The sequence below is a fragment of the Sceloporus occidentalis genome, unplaced genomic scaffold (genome assembly GCF_023333645.1).
Source record: "Sceloporus occidentalis isolate IW3139 unplaced genomic scaffold, rSceOcc1.0.p SCAF_2, whole genome shotgun sequence".
In the NCBI taxonomy this organism is placed as follows: Eukaryota; Metazoa; Chordata; class Lepidosauria; order Squamata; family Phrynosomatidae; genus Sceloporus; species Sceloporus occidentalis.
This window is the reverse complement of record NW_028316982.1, coordinates 232,052,596-232,071,779: the sequence shown is the minus strand read 5'-3', so window position 1 is coordinate 232,071,779 and position 19,184 is coordinate 232,052,596. Positions and strand designations below refer to the sequence as shown.

Here is a 19,184-nt window from a genome sequence, read left to right as displayed (position 1 = left end):
CCATACAAAGCCATGCACAACCCATCAGAATAGCAAAATTGTCAGAAAAAAAACATTAGTTCAAGCTAATTCCCCAAAGTTAAAAAATACAAGTATGACTTTCTTTTTTCTGAAACTTATAAAGAGAGTTGAACAAAAGATTCATGGGGCTTATGAAGGGAAGAGAACAATTGGAGATAAAAGTATCAAGGAATTATCATTGGGATGTGGAAATGTATTAACTTGGGGGATTGTCCATGCTAGTGTAGCCCAGGATCCAACTCTCAGTCACCCCTTGTTGACCCTTGATATCAAATTGATATCAAAAAGGGTTATTTTAGGCAAGTAGCCAAAAAGGGGTTCCCCAGTGCAGGAAACCAGCCATACCATATTAAATCCAGATGGCTCAACATGGGAGAAGCCAAGGTACTTAGCCATGATGAGATCCCTCAAGATTGGAATAAGCATAATTCTCTGACTGTAAGAAGGATGGTAGTGAGCTGGACTGGAAGATTGTTTGCATACAGCAGACAAATGGAGTTTCCCTCTGGGAATGAAACTCTTTTTATCTGGGAACATTCTGGTCGTTACTGCATATCACATTCCATTCTTCTCCCCTGGAAAGGAGCCTATCAATTTAAGCCTATAATCTCCTGAAATACTGCCTTTATGCCCATTTCTTGCTATAAATACATGTGCCTGAACAACAGCAATTTAGTCCAGTTTGGAATAAGGCAGAAACTCTGTCAGATTCAAAAATGGCCCCCAGTACTGCTGTCTGTACTATACAGCAAGCAGATTGCCCCTTTGCGCCGACTTGGGGGCAGCATCTGAGCATGGCTTTTAGATGCCTCACATTCTGATGCCACCCCCCACACTGCCAGGAAAACGCATGGCTAGCTGCATATGCGTTGGCTTCACAGAGTTTCAGCAGCATGGCATTTACATGCGCCACACCACAGAAACACTGACAAGCCGCCATTACGGTGGAAAGGGTGGTTTTTTCCCCGCTCCTATTCAGGGTGGCCAGATTGGGGCGGCAGTGTACAGTTGCTGTGGCCCCAACCCGGCTAAGAGGCTTTGGTGCCGTCTGTTTCACCCCTGAGCCACATTCAACTCCCAGCTTTCTCACAGATTGGAGCCTGGCTTCTGGACTGATAAGGTAATGTCTTCCCTCAACTACAAGCTACTATCTTTAATTTCATTAGTCTGTTTGGGTATGTGTGTGTGCGTGACTGCTATTCCATGAATTGTGATTTTTCCCTTTACTGTTAATTGATAAAACTGAGTTGTACTTAGCACTCTAGAGTTCCAGTTTTGTGGAACCATTAGACAAAGGCAAGATCCCAACTCTTTGAAGTTACACAGAATCCTCTCGCTGCTATTAATCTGAGCTATTAAAATCCCCCTATTATATATTAATTTGTAGGTGACATCTGAATAACCTAGCAATTTGAGCAACACTAGTGTTTATGAAAAATATGCAGAAAACACATTTCCTCAATACCACTGAAAATGAAGGAATATCACTGGCAATTAAGACTTCATTACTGTAGTCACTTACCACTGAGTCCTACTAAACTCAAGAGCTTACTTCTGAGCTATCATGCATACAACTGCAGTAAACAATTTGTTCAACATCTCTTCCTGGTCCTCTCTGCACCCTGCCCCACAAACATCATGAAGTTTGTGAAAGACAATATTTGATGCCACTGAAACTTTGAAAATGTTCAGTAGATATTTTTTTAAAACCTATTTGCCCTTACCTTCATTAAAAGGCTTTGATGCTCCTCTGACTGACTGAAGTTGGAGCCCATCTCAAATATACTCATTGTTCCCTCCTCACATAGATTTAGCCACTTCTGGTATTCTTCATGTCCTGGCAGTCTATCCCAGAAAGTTTTGAAGACTTCCCATACTGCCTCCTGACACACTGAGGAAGAAGAAAAATAAATATTTTTAATGTGTTGTTGTTATGATTATCTGCCACTGTACAGTGTCCTGCTGAATCAAACCAGGTATCCATTTTGTTTAGCATCCCATTTTCAGCAGGCCAAAGAGGGAAAAACAGCTTTGAAAAATGATTTTTGGACTAGAACTCTCAGAATCTCTGCATCCAGGGAATTCTGGGAATTTGTGTACGCTGATGACACCCAAATAATTTTCTCTATGTCTTCGACTGATGCAGTGACTGAGGATGGCGTCTCTCCTCTCGTGGCCTGTCTGGAGTCAGTAATGGGCTGGATGAGGGAAAACCGACTCAAGCTGAATCCAGAGAAAACGGAGGTACTCGTGATAGGTTCCCCTGGTCCAGGAATGACGGTGGTTCCACCTGTCCTGAACGGGGTCACGCTCTCTGTGAAGGACTCCGTGCGCAGTCTGGGGGTGCTTCTTGACTCGTCCCTTCGCCTGACTGCTCAGGTGAATGCGACGGTCAAGAGCACCTGTCATCAGCTTCGGCTTATTCGCCAGCTGCGCCCATACCTGGCCCAGAGGGACCTTGAAACTGTGGTACATGCCCTGGTAACCTCGAGACTGGACTTCTGCAATGGACTCTACATGGGACAGCCCTTATACCAAACCCGGAAGCTTCAAATGGTGCAGAACATGGCTGCTAGGCTGGTCACTGGCACGTCCAGGGCCAGCCACATAACACCGGTTTTAAAAAACCTCCATTGGCTGCCCATTCGCTTCCGGGCGCAATATAAGGTGCTGGTAATGACCTATAAAGTCCTAAATGGCTTGGGCCCAGGATACTTGAAGGACCGCCTCTCCCCGTACATTCCGCCTCGCACCCTCAGAACATCTGGGCAGCAACTCCTTAGGGTCCCCGGGGCTAGGTTATCCTCCACCTCTAGGAGGTCTTTTTCCATTGCCGCCCCGGCCCTTTGGAATACGCTGCCCATAGAGCTCCGCTCAGTTACCTCCCTGGCCCAATTCAAACGGGAGTTAAAGACCTGCCTGTTTCAAACTGCATTCCCCGATTAAGTCCCCATAGGCCCCCCCGCCGCAAAGGCCGCACTGGCAATGGTTGGCTAACCCGGGGGCATTTGTTGTTGTTTTTATTTTTCTTTTGTTATGTGTTGTAGTATATTGATGTAATTTTGATATGGTTTTAATGGAATCTTTGTGTATTTTAAATGCTGTAAACCGCCCTGATCTTATGGAAGGGCGGTATACAAATAAAACATTTATTATTATTTATTATCCCTCAAGAATAGAATTTGGGGAGTCACAAGGGACTTGTAGAGAATAGAGGAAGGCAGGAACACTCCATATGGTTGATTCATAGAACACATGTGAAAATTCAGATATGCAGTATAGTCATAATATAATAAAAATAATAAATAAATAATAAACCTTTTATTTGTATACTGCTTTTCCTCCAGATCAAAGCGGTTCACACTGTGCAAGCTATGTGACACATGTCACAGTACAAGGCAATACAATACATCAACAATTACTTCAGCAATTTCATACAATTCAATAAAAAACAATTCAATATAGAACTTTGATTCGGGATACTTGAGCTCCCCCTGCCCCTGAACACACACACACTCCCAGGATGGAGATACACTGTGCTTCTGCCCAATTAACCAAACAGGATTACAAATGGAGATAAAATGGGGATAGCATCTGAGCAGACTTCCATTACTACAGCCTCCTCTAATCTGATAGCCTCTGCAAGTGTTGGTCTACAACTCCTTTAATCCCCAGACAATATGTAAATGTTGGATAGTGATGAAAAGGCTAATAGTGAACACAATTAGGAGGTTGTCATGTTGCAGGAGGCCACATTAAATATTTTAGCACAACTGTTGAAGTATTCTCTGAACACATTCATTTGAAATGGATGGAGAATTGCACAAAGACTAATGGCTGCTGTACAGAGGTGTCCTAAGAAAGGTGGCAACTAGTCACTCCTATGCCAGTGAGTTAATAATACCACTTTTAAACTGCATGCAAAAGGCAGAAAGTGCCAAAGGAGGTTTACAACTGAAAATCAAGAAAACAAAAATCACGACAACAGACAACCTACATAATTTTAAAGTAAATGATGAACAGCTCAGAATAGTTCAGAATTTTCCAGACTTGGGTTCAATCATTAATCGGAATGGAGACTGCACTCAAGAAATTAGAAAACTAGGACTTGGAAGTGCAGCTATGAAGGAACTAGACAAGATCCTGAAGTGCAAAGATATCATTAAATACCAAAGTTAGGATTGTCCATGCCAATCATTTGTATGTATGGTTGTTAAAGCTGGACAGTGAAGAAAGCTGATAGGGGGGGAAAAACCCAAGTCATTTGAGATGTGGTGCTGGAGAAGAGTTCTGAAAATACCATGGGCTGCTAAAAATACCAATAGATGGATCCTAGATCAGGTCAAAACTTTCCCTGGAAGCTAAGGCCTGTTACAGACTGCCAAAATAAAGCTGCTTCGGGTCTCTTTGGAGGTATGCTATTTAAATGATGCATGGGTCCTAAGAGTCCGGAGGTCGCACCAAAGCCACACTCCATTCCTAAGCACTGGAGTGCAGCTTTGGTGCAGCTTCCAGATTCTTAGGATGCATGCATCATTTAAACAGTATACCTCCAAAGAGACCCGAAGCAGCTTTATTTTGGCAGTCTGTAACAGGCCAAAGATGACTAAACTGAGGTTGTTGTATTTTGGCCATATCATGAGAAGAAAAGACTCACTAGAAAAGAGTATAATGCTTGGGAAAGTAGAAGCAATAGGAAATTAGGAAGACCACATTCCAGATGAATAAACTCAGTCAGGGAACCCACAGTCATGAGTCTACAGGAGCTGAGCAGGGCGGCTGAGGATAGGATGACGTGGAAGTCTCCCATACATAGGGGTCACCATGGTTTGAAGTTGACTTGAAAGCAGTTAACAACAATGACAACAACAACAAATCTATCCACAGAATAGCTTTTGCACTTTGGATAATGTTCTGAATGAAGCCTGGAGCAGATTCAGCAACCCACTGACATAGAAGTCACCAGCTGCTAATTATGGAGAAGGGAATAAATCTCCTGTGCCTCTCATTAGAAGGATGTCTTATGATAAGCAGGAACTAGGCCTTCCTGTTAACTCTACACTTAGGGCCCATTCACATTACAAAAAACATCGGTTCTGAAACCGATTCAATCACGTGAAGTTCCTACTCACCCCGAATCTCACACAAGCGAATCAGGAGCTTGCACACCCGTTCCGTGTTAAATGGCCCCTAGCGCGGGTCTTTTGAAATCGGCGCAAATGCCGTTTCTTTTTAAAAACCCCGGGTCCTGGGAATGAGAACTTTGCCTCGATCACGATCGAGGCAAATTGAGGGAGGGATTTAGGTCAGAGGGTGGGCAAAGGGCAAGGCATTTCCTCCCCTCATCGGAGGGGAGGGGGAGGAGGAAAGAGCCCTGAGAAGAAGGGCTGCTGCTGGGCAAGAGCAGGCAGGGCTCCTGGCGCCGGGAGGAAGGGGATGCTCTCCTCCTCCTCCTCCTCCTCCTCCTCCTCCTCCTCTTCCTCCTCCTCCTGCTCTCCTGCTGGCCCCTGCTCCCTCCGGGGCCATTCAAGGCCGCCTCTCTTGCTGGGGGACTTGGCCAACCCCAGGAGGGCACATTGTATGCCCACGGAGGCAGCCGCTTCCAGCCTGGAGCCTGGCACCCAGAGAGGGGCTCCCCTGAGAGCCAGCCTGGCAGCCAGGGGATGGCGGGAGGAGGAGGAGGAGGGTCGCTGGCCAGGCAGCAGCAGACCTCCAGCAGCTGAAGCAGGGAGAGAGATTCCTCTCTCTCTGTGTGTGTGTGTGTGTGTGTGTGTGTGTGTGTGTGTCAGAGGGAAAAGGGGGGGTGGTCTACTTCCCGCTCCCACAGCCTCCCCATTGCTCTTCTCCCTCATGATCCCAAGGCTGGAAGGGATCCCCAAGGGACATCCAGTCCAACCCCCAATCAAAGCAACACCCCCCCCCTTTTCAAGCAGCCTCTTTTGACCATTTATGCGCATTTTTGACCATTTATGCGCATTTTTGGGGGGGTGACATGTCTGTGTGCTTGCTTGTGCTTTATTTCCTCTTGCTCCTGGATTATTTATTATTATTATTATTATTATTGTTGTTGTTGTTGTTATTGTTATTATTACTGTTATATGCGGATGCTACAGTCAGAATGCCTGCACTGCATTTCCCCTTTATTCCCAATAAATTCCCAATAAATCCCCATGATTCCATGGGTTAGAGCATTCCTGCCCCTCATCGGAGGGGAGAGAGAGGAGGAAAGAGCCCAAAGGGTGGATGCTAAGGGTGACAGGTGGCAAAAGGGGAGCCTGGGCTGCATAGGGCTGGGGGTGGGGGGGGAGATGGAGAAAGTGATGGAGGAGGAGGAAGGAGGAAGAGGAAGAGGAGGATTGCCAAGGCTGGGGGATGTAGGGAAATGGATGCAGCAGAAGCATTTATGCGCATTTTGGGGGGGGGGGTGACATGTCTGTGTGCTTGCTATTTCCTCTTGCTCCTGGATTATTATTATTATTATTATTATTATTATTATTAATGCGCTGCATTTCCCATTTATTCCCAATTGATTCCATGAGGTCACTCTCTCTCAGCCTCAGTGGAAGGCAATGGCAAAGTGTAAGCAGGAGGAAAGGGGTCAGTTCAGCAGAGGGGGAAGCTACAATGTTGCAAAAGACCTCACTTACAATCAGTGTTACATTTTTAAACAATTTTTTGGAGCAAAGGGAAAGCTACAAATGTTGCTTTTAAAAGCATAAAAAAAATGCATGACAATTCCATCCTTTGCCTGGGACGGGGCAGATCTGATCCAAATGCCCACAGGTTTATAAAAAAATTAACCCTGTGCCTGGCTCTTTAAAAAAAGGGAGGAGGGGGAGGACACTTTCCGATGCCCTGCAAAACGTCACCATGACAATCGCTTGATTGACAGCGGCCACCTCGCCGGCAGACAGAATGCATTCGATTTCTGTCAAAATGCATTCGATTTCAAATTTGTAGTGGGCACTTGCTAACGGAGCGATTCGGGGGAGGGGCATCCGGATCATCCCAGTTCCCTCCATGTCTTTTAGGCCAGTATGAATGGGGCCTTAGATTCTGGCATAGCTACTCTCCCTCCCTCTCTACCCTTTTCTCTCTGGCCAGTCAGAGCAGTTGGTTACATCATGTTCACACAAGAACCTTTCTGTGACCCAGGATAAATAAAGGAACAGGAAGGATTTTCCTAGTTACTTAATAAAAAGGAAAGAAGTGGGGATAGGAATGAAATAGCCTTCCATTCAGCCATCAAACTGAATCTCAGCTGCAATAGCCACACATCTTATTCTGAGGCTGTAGACAAAAAGGTATGTGTCCAAGGGAAAGTCTTTAGATTCAGAATCAGGACCTCTAAAAGGCAGACCTTGGTGTTGTCTTAAGAAAATAATTTTCTTCAACTGGTTAAGAAAGGGTAGTGATAAATCAAACCTTTTTGATATCAGCTTCAATAAGCCAAATTAAATGTAATTTAAAATAATAGTTCTCTCTGTGTTTTTCTGTTCATTGATTTTGTTTCCCCGTTTCCTAAACTGTCTGACTCCATGGTAGTAACAATATAGCAATCATAATTTTAAGTAAAAGATAATGTGTTTTCATGACATCTAGAATTTGAACCAGAGGCAGCTACACCAAACTGCCCAGTGGTAGGGCCAGTTCCACCACATCTTTAAGATGTGTGTAGAGTAGACTGAACTTTTCCAAACATAGTAAGGTAGCACAAAAAGGCACAGCATTCATATGTCCTTTTTGCCATGCTGGCTTTAGATGCACTTTGGCTTTTTATTCAACAGTTGTGTCTTTAGTAGAATTCAAAAGGCAGGATTCAAGAAAAAGCTCCTCTGTGCTAGCATAGGGGATGACAGATGTAAGAAGGAACTAGTGTTGTTATAGTATAGGTAAACTTTTTAAACTGTGGGCTTTAGCAATTGATTTGAGGCAGCAAAATGGCTGGTGCCTGGCACACTAGAAACAAGAAGCTATATTTTAACAGGACACAAAGAGGAAAGAATTTGGGTAAGCTGAACTTGCCATATCATGTAGGGCTGCAGAGTTTTCTGTAGAGAGAAGAATGTGGCACCTCTGTTATCCCCTTCTACACAGCTCTTCAAAGCATAGTAACACTGATCCACTTTTCATCTGGTTACTGAGCAGCTGAGATAGTGCAACCCAAAGCAAAGATTACTCATATTTAGTTCTATAGTAAACATTGCTGATTTTCCAAATTAGAGAGTAGTGGTGAGGTGACAGTCTTTGTACTCTCAAAGAAAGAAAGGGAGACAGGGTTTTGATATATGGCATTATTTTACTTTGGGAATAAAACTTTGGCAAACCAATCTAATTCAATAAATATGTTAATGAATCAGGAATTTAATTTGCTTGCAGTCTTAGGGAATGAGCCAGTCCAACTTCCATGTGTGGAAACATGGGGAGAAGGAGAGGAATGTTATGGAAGGAAAAAGCTCTGTCGTGGCTTTACTTTGCAATACTTACCTTTTCCTTCCTGTTTCTCTCTCTCTCTCTCTCTCTCATATATATATATTTCACTTTAAACTATAGTATTTTTAAATAAAGATTCATCTGCTACCTTTAACTTTATGCAAAGCATGTAGAATGCTAGTACAATGGGTTTATTAATAGCATTTGCCTCCTGTTGAATACCTTAACTTCTCTGCCGTCATAGATACGATGCCTATTAAACTGAACATCATCTGTTTTGCTCAGCTTTTAAACAATGGATTGCATTTGGAGATAGAGTGACACATAAACAGATGCACAAGTGTACAGCACCTTAAAGTTTTTACATTTATGTTTCTGAAGAGGTTTTTCTGCCTGTACAAAATTTGCAAATGCTAACAAACAATTGCCTGACAACTGAGAGGCTTAAGGAGATTATCACACAGTGAAGTCCCAGTTGGATAGATGCGGGATCTAAAACGCAAAGGTGGATCCTATCGCATTGCTCCGTGGACGGGCAGTCGGCAGCCCGTATGCAATCCAGGTTTCTCCCGCAGCTTTTCAAAAAGGGAAACCCCCATTTTTGAAAAGCTATGGGAGAAGCCTGGAGAAGCCCAGGTTACATACAGGCTGCCTATCACCTGGCCACAGAGCAGTGTGACAGAAACAGTCTTAGAGTTTTATTTAGATCCCATGTTTATCCCGGTGGGACTTCGCTATGCAATAATCTCAAAGTAATTGGAAGTGTTCACTGAGGGTAAATGAACATGAAATAATTTTCTTGCTAGGGACTCATGTTGTTTTCTGTGATAGTTTCAGGCTCCTAGTCCTCATGATGTTGATGGTGATGCTTCTTAATTCATCTCCTTCACATTAGTTTTTGATGAATTAAACAAAGCTATTGTATTGGAATGCAATCTGTTCTTTTTCTCTAACTGCCTCAATCAGCTCCTGCTAGCTTAGGGATTTGGTATCTGTCTTTCCAGTTAGTCAGTGTGACAGCCACCCCACCGCGTCCACTTGCAAAAGCTCAGCACCATCTGTAGGTTCTTATTGCATTAACCAAACATGAACTTAGGCCTTTCTTGCGGGCAGAAAGGATAAAGCTATGGGAAGCCCGTACACCTTCTGCTGCATCAGGCAAATCCTCCAGGACTATAATTTTCTGCTTTCATTACTTAGGAAAATGGACTATATTGTAATTGCAATTCTTTGTGTTTCTATTTGGCAATATTGATATGGCGAGAGAGGAGAAAAACCTATTTGTCTCACATTCAAACTGCAGAATGTTGTTGAAAATGTTCCTCTAATAATAAGTAAGAATCTACCCAAATGGAGCACATTCATTGTATTATTCCAAATCTCATTTTCTGAGTTACAAGCACTAGTTAACCCACGGGGACTAATTCCTGAAGCAGATGTTTAAACAACATCCCATTGTCAGTCTGTAATTTTGCATGGTACTGAACTCCAGCCCAATGAAGATTGCAAATACTGTACAACCAATTCTGCTACAGGCACATTTTGAATCTAAATTAAAGGCAATAGTTTCAGAGAGATTTATACACACACACACACACACACACACACACACACACACACACACACACAGTTGCCCCTCCAAGTCCACAGACTTGAAATCCAAAGAGTTGAAAATCTGCAGAAGGGCTACCGCCATTAACCCTAATGGGGCATGTGCCCATGGCACACACCCCGCATGCACACGCCCCATTCAAGCCTATGGGGCTTGAATATGCGTGAGATTTGGAATTTGTGGGAGGGTCCGGGACAGATCCCCCACAAGTTCCAAGGGGCGACTGTCACTGTTTTTAGAGAACTAATAGGAATGTGGTAAATTCAGTATTAGTGTTTTATCAGTTGTATTTGTATTGTATTATTTTATTGATGTAATCCTGCCTTGATCCTTGGGAGAGGCGGGAAATATAAATAAACATCATTATTATTATTATTATTATTATTATTGAAAGGCACACTTCCCAACCTATTGGGAAGCCAGTTTATGGCCTGGAGAGGTGCTGTGTAGTGGGTGGCACTATTTTCTGCCTGGTGCTGTGTTTGCATTTTCTTCTTAGAAGAATGCCTTTGGGCAGGCTGTGGGAAGAGAAGAACTGGCAGCCAATGGGGTTAAAGCCATTGGGTTAAAGACACTAACTGGTGAGTGGGGCCTAGGATATATAAGTCCCCCAGTGCACCAGTTTCACTTCACATTAGAGCATCATCCCACCCACTCACCTGAGATTAATCACTGTACATGTACTTTATTATGATAAATTTGTTAGCAGTTAGGCATCGGATCCGGATCCAGGAAGGTATTTGCATGTTAGGGGTGCCCATCAAAGCACTGGAGGTGGTTCCCTTAAGGGATTTTGGATTATGGTCAGTAGGAGACATGTCCAGATCAGGTAGGTATTGAGTTTCCTACATCCTCAAATTATAAGGAAGCCACACAGTGGTCCCTGCCCATGTAGAATCCCAGAGCTGTCATCCTGGGTATTAACTCAATGACCAACATGCAGGTTGGCTGGTGTCTGGATATGGTCCCAGGACAATGCCAACCTTACATGCAGCTGTAATCAATAAAAGTTGTGGCTACAATTTTTGTGCCTTGTTGTGTTTCTTAGGAATCAGCGAATTAGCTGTCTCTTCTTTGGATCCACAAAAAACTATAGTGCCTTGTCAGGGCCTTCAGAACAGAGGATGTCATCCAGTGAAGGTTGTGAGATAGAAAACTGGAGAGGGCTGATGTACCTTTAATGACTGTGTGGAAGAGGGAATTTCAGCAGATGTCGTTTGCCAGATAACAAGTAAGAATGGCAGAAATCCCCTTCATTTAAAGGCAATCATGTCAAGTTTTAATTCTGGCAATCCTGCCTTTGGGTTGATCTCCAGGTAAAGTCCAATGAGTTTTCATGGGTGTGATGGAACATGCTCTTTCTAAAGATTTTTTATGCTCATAAGGAGCTCTCTCAAAAAATGATCCTAAAGCAGCCCCACACACATGACACACACTTGACCAAACCATGACAGGTGTATTTATTTTTTAGTCTTTGTTTAAGTTTGGGGAACCCTTTCGGACACACAGAGTGCTGGCTCAGAATGGGCATGCACATCCTCCCCACACATATATTTCAGCATACAGGGAAAAAAGTGATTTTTAAACAACTTCTCCCTGCCTAATGAGATCAGGGTGCATGTTTGCTGATTGGAATGTGTTAAATGTTTCTGGGTAATAATTTAAAGTTGTCCAAGGGGGTTTTCAGCCACCATTTTTTGTCTAATAACTGATGGTTGCAGAATTACTGCAATTTAATCCCTTTGTACAACCTAAATTTTGAAGAGCTGACACTGTATAGGCCAAAACAGTTAAAACAATGTAAACTTGACAGAAGCCAAGTGACTGTGAACTGGTGCCAAATGAGCAGCAAGGGGGGGGGGACTTTGATTCTGCTGTACATCAACTACTGGAGGTGCTCTGTGTATTGTGAAGGATTTTTCAGACAATTATTTATTATGAAATATGTGTGCAACTGTTGCTCCTTTGTACTATGCGATCACTGAATTTCTGTTTCAAACACTGCATTTTCTCAATACTGAAATTTGTGTAGCATATGTTATTAGGAAAATGTGATTCTTTCCCCAGCAAGTGAGGTCACTGCAAGTTAGAGCACTATTTGGGATGTTGTCCTGGAAGTGTTACCAATATTTATTTGCTAGTGACCTTTGATATATAATGTCTTCCCAAGGACTGGAACCATTTCACAATCTTTAAGCACCACATTTATGGGTGTAATGTAAGAACAGATTTCTGTGAAAGAAATGTTGCTATTTCTATTTAATGTTTTTATTATACACCTTACCTGAACTAACATGACTAAAGTACTTATAAGTCTGTGCCTACTACTGTTTTTTTTTTTAAATAACAGGCATTATTGTTTTCAGGAAGTGCCCATTTGGCACAGGTTTTATTGTTCAAGAGCTATTTATCTGTTTGAACAGTAAGAGTGATTTAGCCTATTACATCTGATTCGACAGAAAGGGATTTGCTAGGTTAACTGGAGGGACAGGACATGACAAGCTCTTGATGCCTGTTAGGGGGTAGGGTAGCTTGCTTGGTCATTTGTGTAAATGAGAAGTACTCTGATTTAATCCAGATGTAATCCCATTTGTACTTCTTAAGGGCTGAACCATGTATGGCAAGTAGTAGTATATTGACTCATGCAAAATATCCTTCTTTAAAGCTGCACAGCCAAATGTGCAAGCGCTGGTTATTCAAGTTAGGAGGAGTCCAGGGAGCATCATTCCTAAAATGTTTATTGCTGTACAATTGCTAATTTAATGGGGGGGGGGGGTAATACTGAAAGAAGCATTTCAATCAATAAAAGGAAACTTTCTAAAAGGCCTATGCATTCTCTTGCTCTTGAATGGTTGGTGTACTATCACACCAAGACTAAGAAGAACAAATTTTAGCTTTCAGCTCAGATCTCACTTATGTCGATACATTCATCTACATAATGAAAGAAAGCTTTGTCACCATCCTTAAGCTTTGTAATACCAGTGACAGGGAAAGATAATTTATAGTAGTGGAAAGGTACACACTGTTAATGCTGGAGAATCCAGTCCTTTCCCTGTAATAACAAATGTTCAGTAGGGAACACTGTTCAACACGTTTTCTTGTAGTAATACATTCCAGATTATGATTCTGTATTATAAACATGCAGCCATGTGTGTTTCAGTAAGGCAGGGCAAAAGATAAACAAATCCCAATAGGGGAAGACGTCATAATAATGATTTTCCAAATAACGCCACCTTAGTCTCAAAATAGGAACTCCTAAAGAAGTATGGCATATGTTGGGAAATCTAGGCTGGGTGGGGGAGCATGCCCTATCTAAACTGGCATCCTTTTGTGTGCTATCCAGTCCTTTTCTTCAGCTGGCAAAATGACAGAAGATCTACTAATTCATGCCATTTATGAGGCAACTGAGGATATTTGTTTTATATTTAAATAAGACACCCAGAACAATGTATGAAATAATAATAATAATAAGTCCCTTATGCTCAGGAGAAGGAAAAGGAAAACAAGAAAACTCAGCCACCAGTTCTTAATGTTATGCAGTTCATATAGTGACCACCTGTGCAGGAACAGGACTGGTTTTCACAAAAGGCTCAGAAAGCCTCCAAGGAGTGGCCTACTGACTTGACTTTTTTAAAAATAAATTAATTCTAGCTGAAAGTGGTTGATAGTCTGGGTTGGGACTTCAATCACCTGAGCCCTATCTCAAATCTTCTTGTCACTCCTGCCACTGCAAGAAAGAGTTCAGAAGAACAAGAATGTCTAACATGGTGCCACCATAAAAGAAATGATCCTCACAGGGCAGTCAGTTCTGATCACCTTTGTGAGAGCAGGCCATGGGTCCATCTAGTAAAGGAAACAGTAAATGCGATGAAAGTCTACTTCTTATAGCTTCTCATATTAACAGACAATTGGAAAAGAGATTGAGAACATGAGCCAGTTCCATACATAGTAACACACAAGAGCAATCAAGCCTTTCACACTATATATTTGTAACTGATAGATGTACATACAGACAAAAGACGCCATCTAAAGAAGTCACATTCACTATACTAATATTTCCAGGGGTGCACGTGTGTGTGTGTACGTGCCTTCAAGTCACTTGTCTACTTATGGTGACCCTATGAATTTCATTGGGCTTTGTTAGGCAAGGAATACACAGAGAGGTTTTTGCTGGTTGCTTACTCTGCAATATAGCCTATAGCATCTAGGATTGATTGGTGTTCTCTCATTCATGTACAAACCAGGGTTGATCCTGCTTAGCTTCCAAGACTAGATAGGATCTGGTTACTTAGACCCTTCATTTCTATCTATATTTACCTTTTATCTTCTCAGGAATAGCTGTGAGGAGCTGTTCCTAAAACCTTCATGGTTTGAAGGAATGACATATTGGTTGACAGAGGAGGGACAGGCAAATTTTACAAAGGGATGCCTTGGGAAACCCTGATGTAGATATGAAGCTTGCCATGCACTTATTGCTCACTTTTGCAAAAGCCTATTCCAGTGGGTCTTTAAAAGCTATAGGAATAGTATAATAATATACCCCCACCTCCAAATTATTTTAAATCTTTAGCAGCAGCAGCAAGGATGTTAATCTTAAACCTCCACCCACATGCTCATATAGGCTCTGGCTCTTACATTCTGAATGCTCTTATAGCTTATGCTTGTATCTGTGCTCTTGCAGTCTCTTTCTCTCACACGTACACATTCATCATCTCCACGTCTCCAGGTTCAGTGCATTGAATGGGTAGGCCTACATTGAATCCCCTTACAGATTTTAAGGGAACATTGTTATTTCATAGATAGGAGAGGTCTCTTTTTTTGAGCACATACATCTCAGAGATAAAGAGCTTCACACATGTATAAAATAGATCAGAAGTCTCAAGGAGCTGATGAGAAGGTGCTGAAGTTTGGGGGGAAAATGCTATTAAGAAGCATTATTATTATTATTATTATTTGTGAAGGGGGGATGATAGTATCAGACCTTCTGTAACCATAATAATCTGTTGAAATGTGAGAGCGGACAGAGACCCCTTCCTGCCTGTACAGATCTATACATTGTGCCATAATTGGGATGAACAAATAGAGAATGAGTGGCATTACTTTCTTTGCCTCCAAGGACATCTTTTAAAAATGTACACCCTCAAAGTCTGGGCAAAATAAGGATGTAGGGGTATTTCATCCTCAGCTCCATTCATAATGCTCAGTTATCTGAGTAAGCCATGATGGTCTCACTCAATTTTAGACAAGGTTTCATATTTCCCATTGCATCACATTCCTGGGACCACACCATTCATCCCAAAATATCCAAGGGTAACATCTGTCCCTAAAATCACCCACACATGTTTCTTAACTTTTAGGTAAATAAGGCCACCTTTAACCTTTTTAACCAGAAAGAAACTTTGTTGTAACTTTTTTCATCAGAAAGTTCTTTTTCCTTTACTTGGTCCAACACCTGTAACCACTGCTATTACATTTGCTATGGCTATTGCTACTACTTGTATTGTCTGTACCTAGACTGTACCCCTGCAACTTCATCAGGAATATCTAGGGCTATAGCACAGAAAAACATCTTCCAACAAAGAAAGAACAATACAACTAATACAACTAAATGACAATCAAATAGGTCCCTGATAAGGAAGTTATTCACCAGACATCCATTTTAATAATTTGTTTAATTGGTTGGCCACCAGGTTTCTATTGTTTGGGTCCCTACATCTCTAACTACAGTTTTGCATGAATGCTGGTCTTATATTGCTCACTTACCTCTGAGTTTGAAGTATTTCAAATGGTTGGCAATCGCCTGTTCCATAGATTCATCTGGACATATTTTAACTCCAGTAGGAAAGAAAATTGATCTCTTCCTTCGAAATAACAAGCGCCTGCTTAATTTCTCAGACTCTCTAAAATCAAGAAGATGCCTAGAATCCAGAAACTGGGGATGGCTTCTAATTGATTGCCAGCCTTCAGGTGGAACATCTAGTGTAACTTCCTTTGCCTCTATGTCTTCTGCAGGTAATTGGGCCACATCTGAAAAAAAAATGACATGACAAACATATCCTTTTAAATAACCATACATTTATTATCACAGTAACTGGAGCATGTCCAAAGGAGGGCGAATAAAATGGTGAAGGGCCTGGAAACCATGCCCTACGAGGAACGACTTAGGGAGCTGGGGATGTTTAGCCTGGAGAAGAGAAGGTTAAGAGGTGATGTGATAGCCCTGTTTAAATACTTGAAGGGATGTCATATTGAGGAGGGAGCAAACTTGTTTTCTGCTGCTCCAGAGATTAGGACCCGGAGCAATGGATGCAAGCTACAGGAAAAGAGATTCCACCTCAACATTAGGAGGAACTTCCTGACAGTGGAACAAACTCCTTCAGAGTGTAGTGGAGTCTCCTTCCTTAGAGGTCTTTAAACAGAGGCTGGATGGCCATCTGTCAGGGATACTTTGATTGAGATTTCCTGCATGACAGGGGGTTGGACTGGATGGCTCTTGCAGTCTCTTCCAACTCTATGATTCTATGTAACACTGAGTTTTACTAAGAAATACAAATCTTATAAAAACTCTTTTTTAATGGTATTTTGCTTTTTTCATCATCCATTTAGATAACGTGGAACCTAACAGAGAAGATTTTGATTCCCACATTTCATGTTCGGCAGTTTGTCCTAATATTTATCACTGCTAGTATTATTATGATATATCACTATTCACAATGATTTTCTTAAATCTTCAGCACAAACCAAGTTAAAGAAGTCTTACTGTTAATATTTCAAAGGAGTTTTCCTCAGCTAAAAACATAGCTTTATTGACTGAATGCCAAGAAGAAAAATGAGAGTTCTGCTTCCACAGACCAAGAAAACAGAAATTCAGTGTCTTACTCCATCTTGTCTTGTTGCATAGGTGACAGGATTGGTTCCCCTATGTTCTGCCTAGTCTTTCTTTAACCTAGAAGTATATGTTAGGGTGCCATTGTGCATATCCGAAGACACTATTGCTGTTGCAAAGTGATCGCAGGATGTTACAAGGCTTCCAATAGTTTGCTTTATCAAAAATATTTTCAGTTTTTTAAATAACCTGACAGTGACAGAAAGCACAGACACTGAAACAAGACATACATAATCTGATTTCATAAAAGAGTAGATCAGTTAAAGTCAGCTAGGCATGTTTGAGAGATGAGTTTGAGTGTTACTTCTTATGGCATATTTTGAATTATTTAGGTTTAGTCCAGATCTTTTGAATTCATATGGTGTACTTCAAGTGACTAGTTGTTATATTGTCAAAAGTAATTTTAACACAAATTAGCTAGGGAAAAATAGAAAAACAATTGAATTGTCCAGCGAATGACAGGAACTATAGGTAACAGGGGCTATCATATCCCAGTGTTCTTATGTTCACTTAAGATTTTTAAGATGGCAATGCAACCATCTGGGTGAAAATCAGAACTATTATACAGGAAAACACTGTAATGAAGAGAAGACCTATTTTAATAAAAGCTGCTATTAGGTCTGCAACATCAAGGCAAAACAAATGGATGTAACCTTAGAGTATGTTATACAAGACAGCCATCTTTCTATTAATATTTGTTCCTGCACTAGAGGATACAAAATGGCCATTTACTAATTGCTCTTGTCAAGCATGGCAAATCTTTCTGAAAGCCACAAAGAGAAGGCAGAATCTGACTCTGTGTACCTGTAAGTATATTTCCTCTCACTCAAATTAAAAATTAAACACAATTTATTCGATCCAGATTCAGTGGGTAGACCCACTGAGATAAATTGTAATAAACATAGCTATTATTACATTTCAACTTGATTTCGTTGAGTCTACTCTAAAGATAACCAAACATAGTTACAACCAAATATCCAAAGGAACAAACAAAAGAAGTGCTAAAGATTAACATATGGAGCATTTTCTTACCTGCAAATGCTTGAAAATCCCCTTCAAACAGCACAAGTAAACAGATTCCTAAATAGATTTTCCAAGAAATGCCACACATAATTCTTTCTGTTTTTTTAAGGCAAAGGGAAAATAACCAAGTCCCTTTTTAGAAGTGTCAGCTGTCCTGGATGTGTTAAACATCCAGAGAGATTTTCTTCTTGGAGAGAATCTGGTGTCACATCTAATTGCCTTTGATAAAAGGTTAGTATAATTTTCCAAAATAAAAAAAAGCCTGCCAAAATGTCTAGATTATTTTCTGTTTAAAAGGAATGATTCCATTCTCATTTTGGAAATCATAAAATGTGTTGCAGGAGAGGCTTCTTGATGTTAGCCAATGGACTATGGAGACAATTTTTTAGTTCTAAGCTGCCAGCTAAGCCAGCTTTACTAGAGCTTGTCATGTCGTTAACTGGCAGCCTTCACAAGGACAGTACCTTTCACAATTAATTAAGCACAATTTTCATTGACTTCCTTTAAAAGAAAAAAAAGCCTGCTGCCCAGGCAAATAATGTGTTAGCATCATGGTCATCCCCTAAGAGAACGTCTTCTCAGGCTGTTCTGGATGTTATAATACAAGTGTATGAAAGAACACAATTGATTTGATTTAGCATTGTGACCAGGTCTAATGAAGCAGGGGCCTGTTGGTAATTCTTTCAAGTTTCTCACCCTTTCAAGTGGTAAGAGAAAAGCATACCATTACCTCACATTATACAATTGTATAATCATATTGAGTGCCCTCTTTCCAAAAATGTCTGTGCAATAGTCTATGTATGCACTGGGAACCTTGAAAGCTTGCAACAAGTAAATTGTGCATTTTGTTTGGCCAATAAAGGTATCGCTGTTTGGTGGGTTTTTGTTTGAATTTACTTAATGGCTAACATAGCTACCCCCTGCATAGTTAAGTAATGGCTGCAGTACAGCACCCTTTTGCTAAATACCAGCCAACATTGTGCAACTGTGTAGCTGCAAATGTGTTTGCTGTCCACAATCCCAGTGAATTAAGTGGTATATGAAGGCATCAATAAGTAGTCACCCACCATTCAACAGTTATTCTTACAGAACTATGCTTATGCAACTGAAATTAACACACGTTACACTATTTCCAAAAAAGCACAACGGCAAATGTAAGGGAATTTACATGTGCATAAAACATTAACAGCATGACAGCCATGTGGTGTA

General features: G+C 41.3%; 1 protein-coding gene across 4 annotated transcripts in view; it reads right to left on the bottom strand.

The window, feature by feature from the left end:
* The window catches only part of IMPG2 (interphotoreceptor matrix proteoglycan 2), an 85,314-nt gene extending 66,879 nt beyond the window's left edge, over positions 1–18,435 (bottom strand). For all 4 annotated transcript variants that reach the window (XR_016280240.1, XR_016280241.1, XM_089512383.1 and 1 more), the window contains exons 1-3: positions 17,985–18,435; positions 15,830–16,093; positions 1,746–1,912 (exon numbers count right to left, since the gene is read on the bottom strand). Coding sequence is in view for 2 of the 4 variants with exons in the window: in XM_089512383.1 (XP_089368509.1) it covers positions 1,746–1,912; positions 15,830–16,093; positions 17,985–18,063 (510 nt within the window). In the remaining 2 variants the exon portion in view is untranslated. The remainder of the gene's footprint in view (positions 1–1,745; positions 1,913–15,829; positions 16,094–17,984) is intronic.
* Positions 18,436–19,184: the final 749 nt, after the last annotated feature.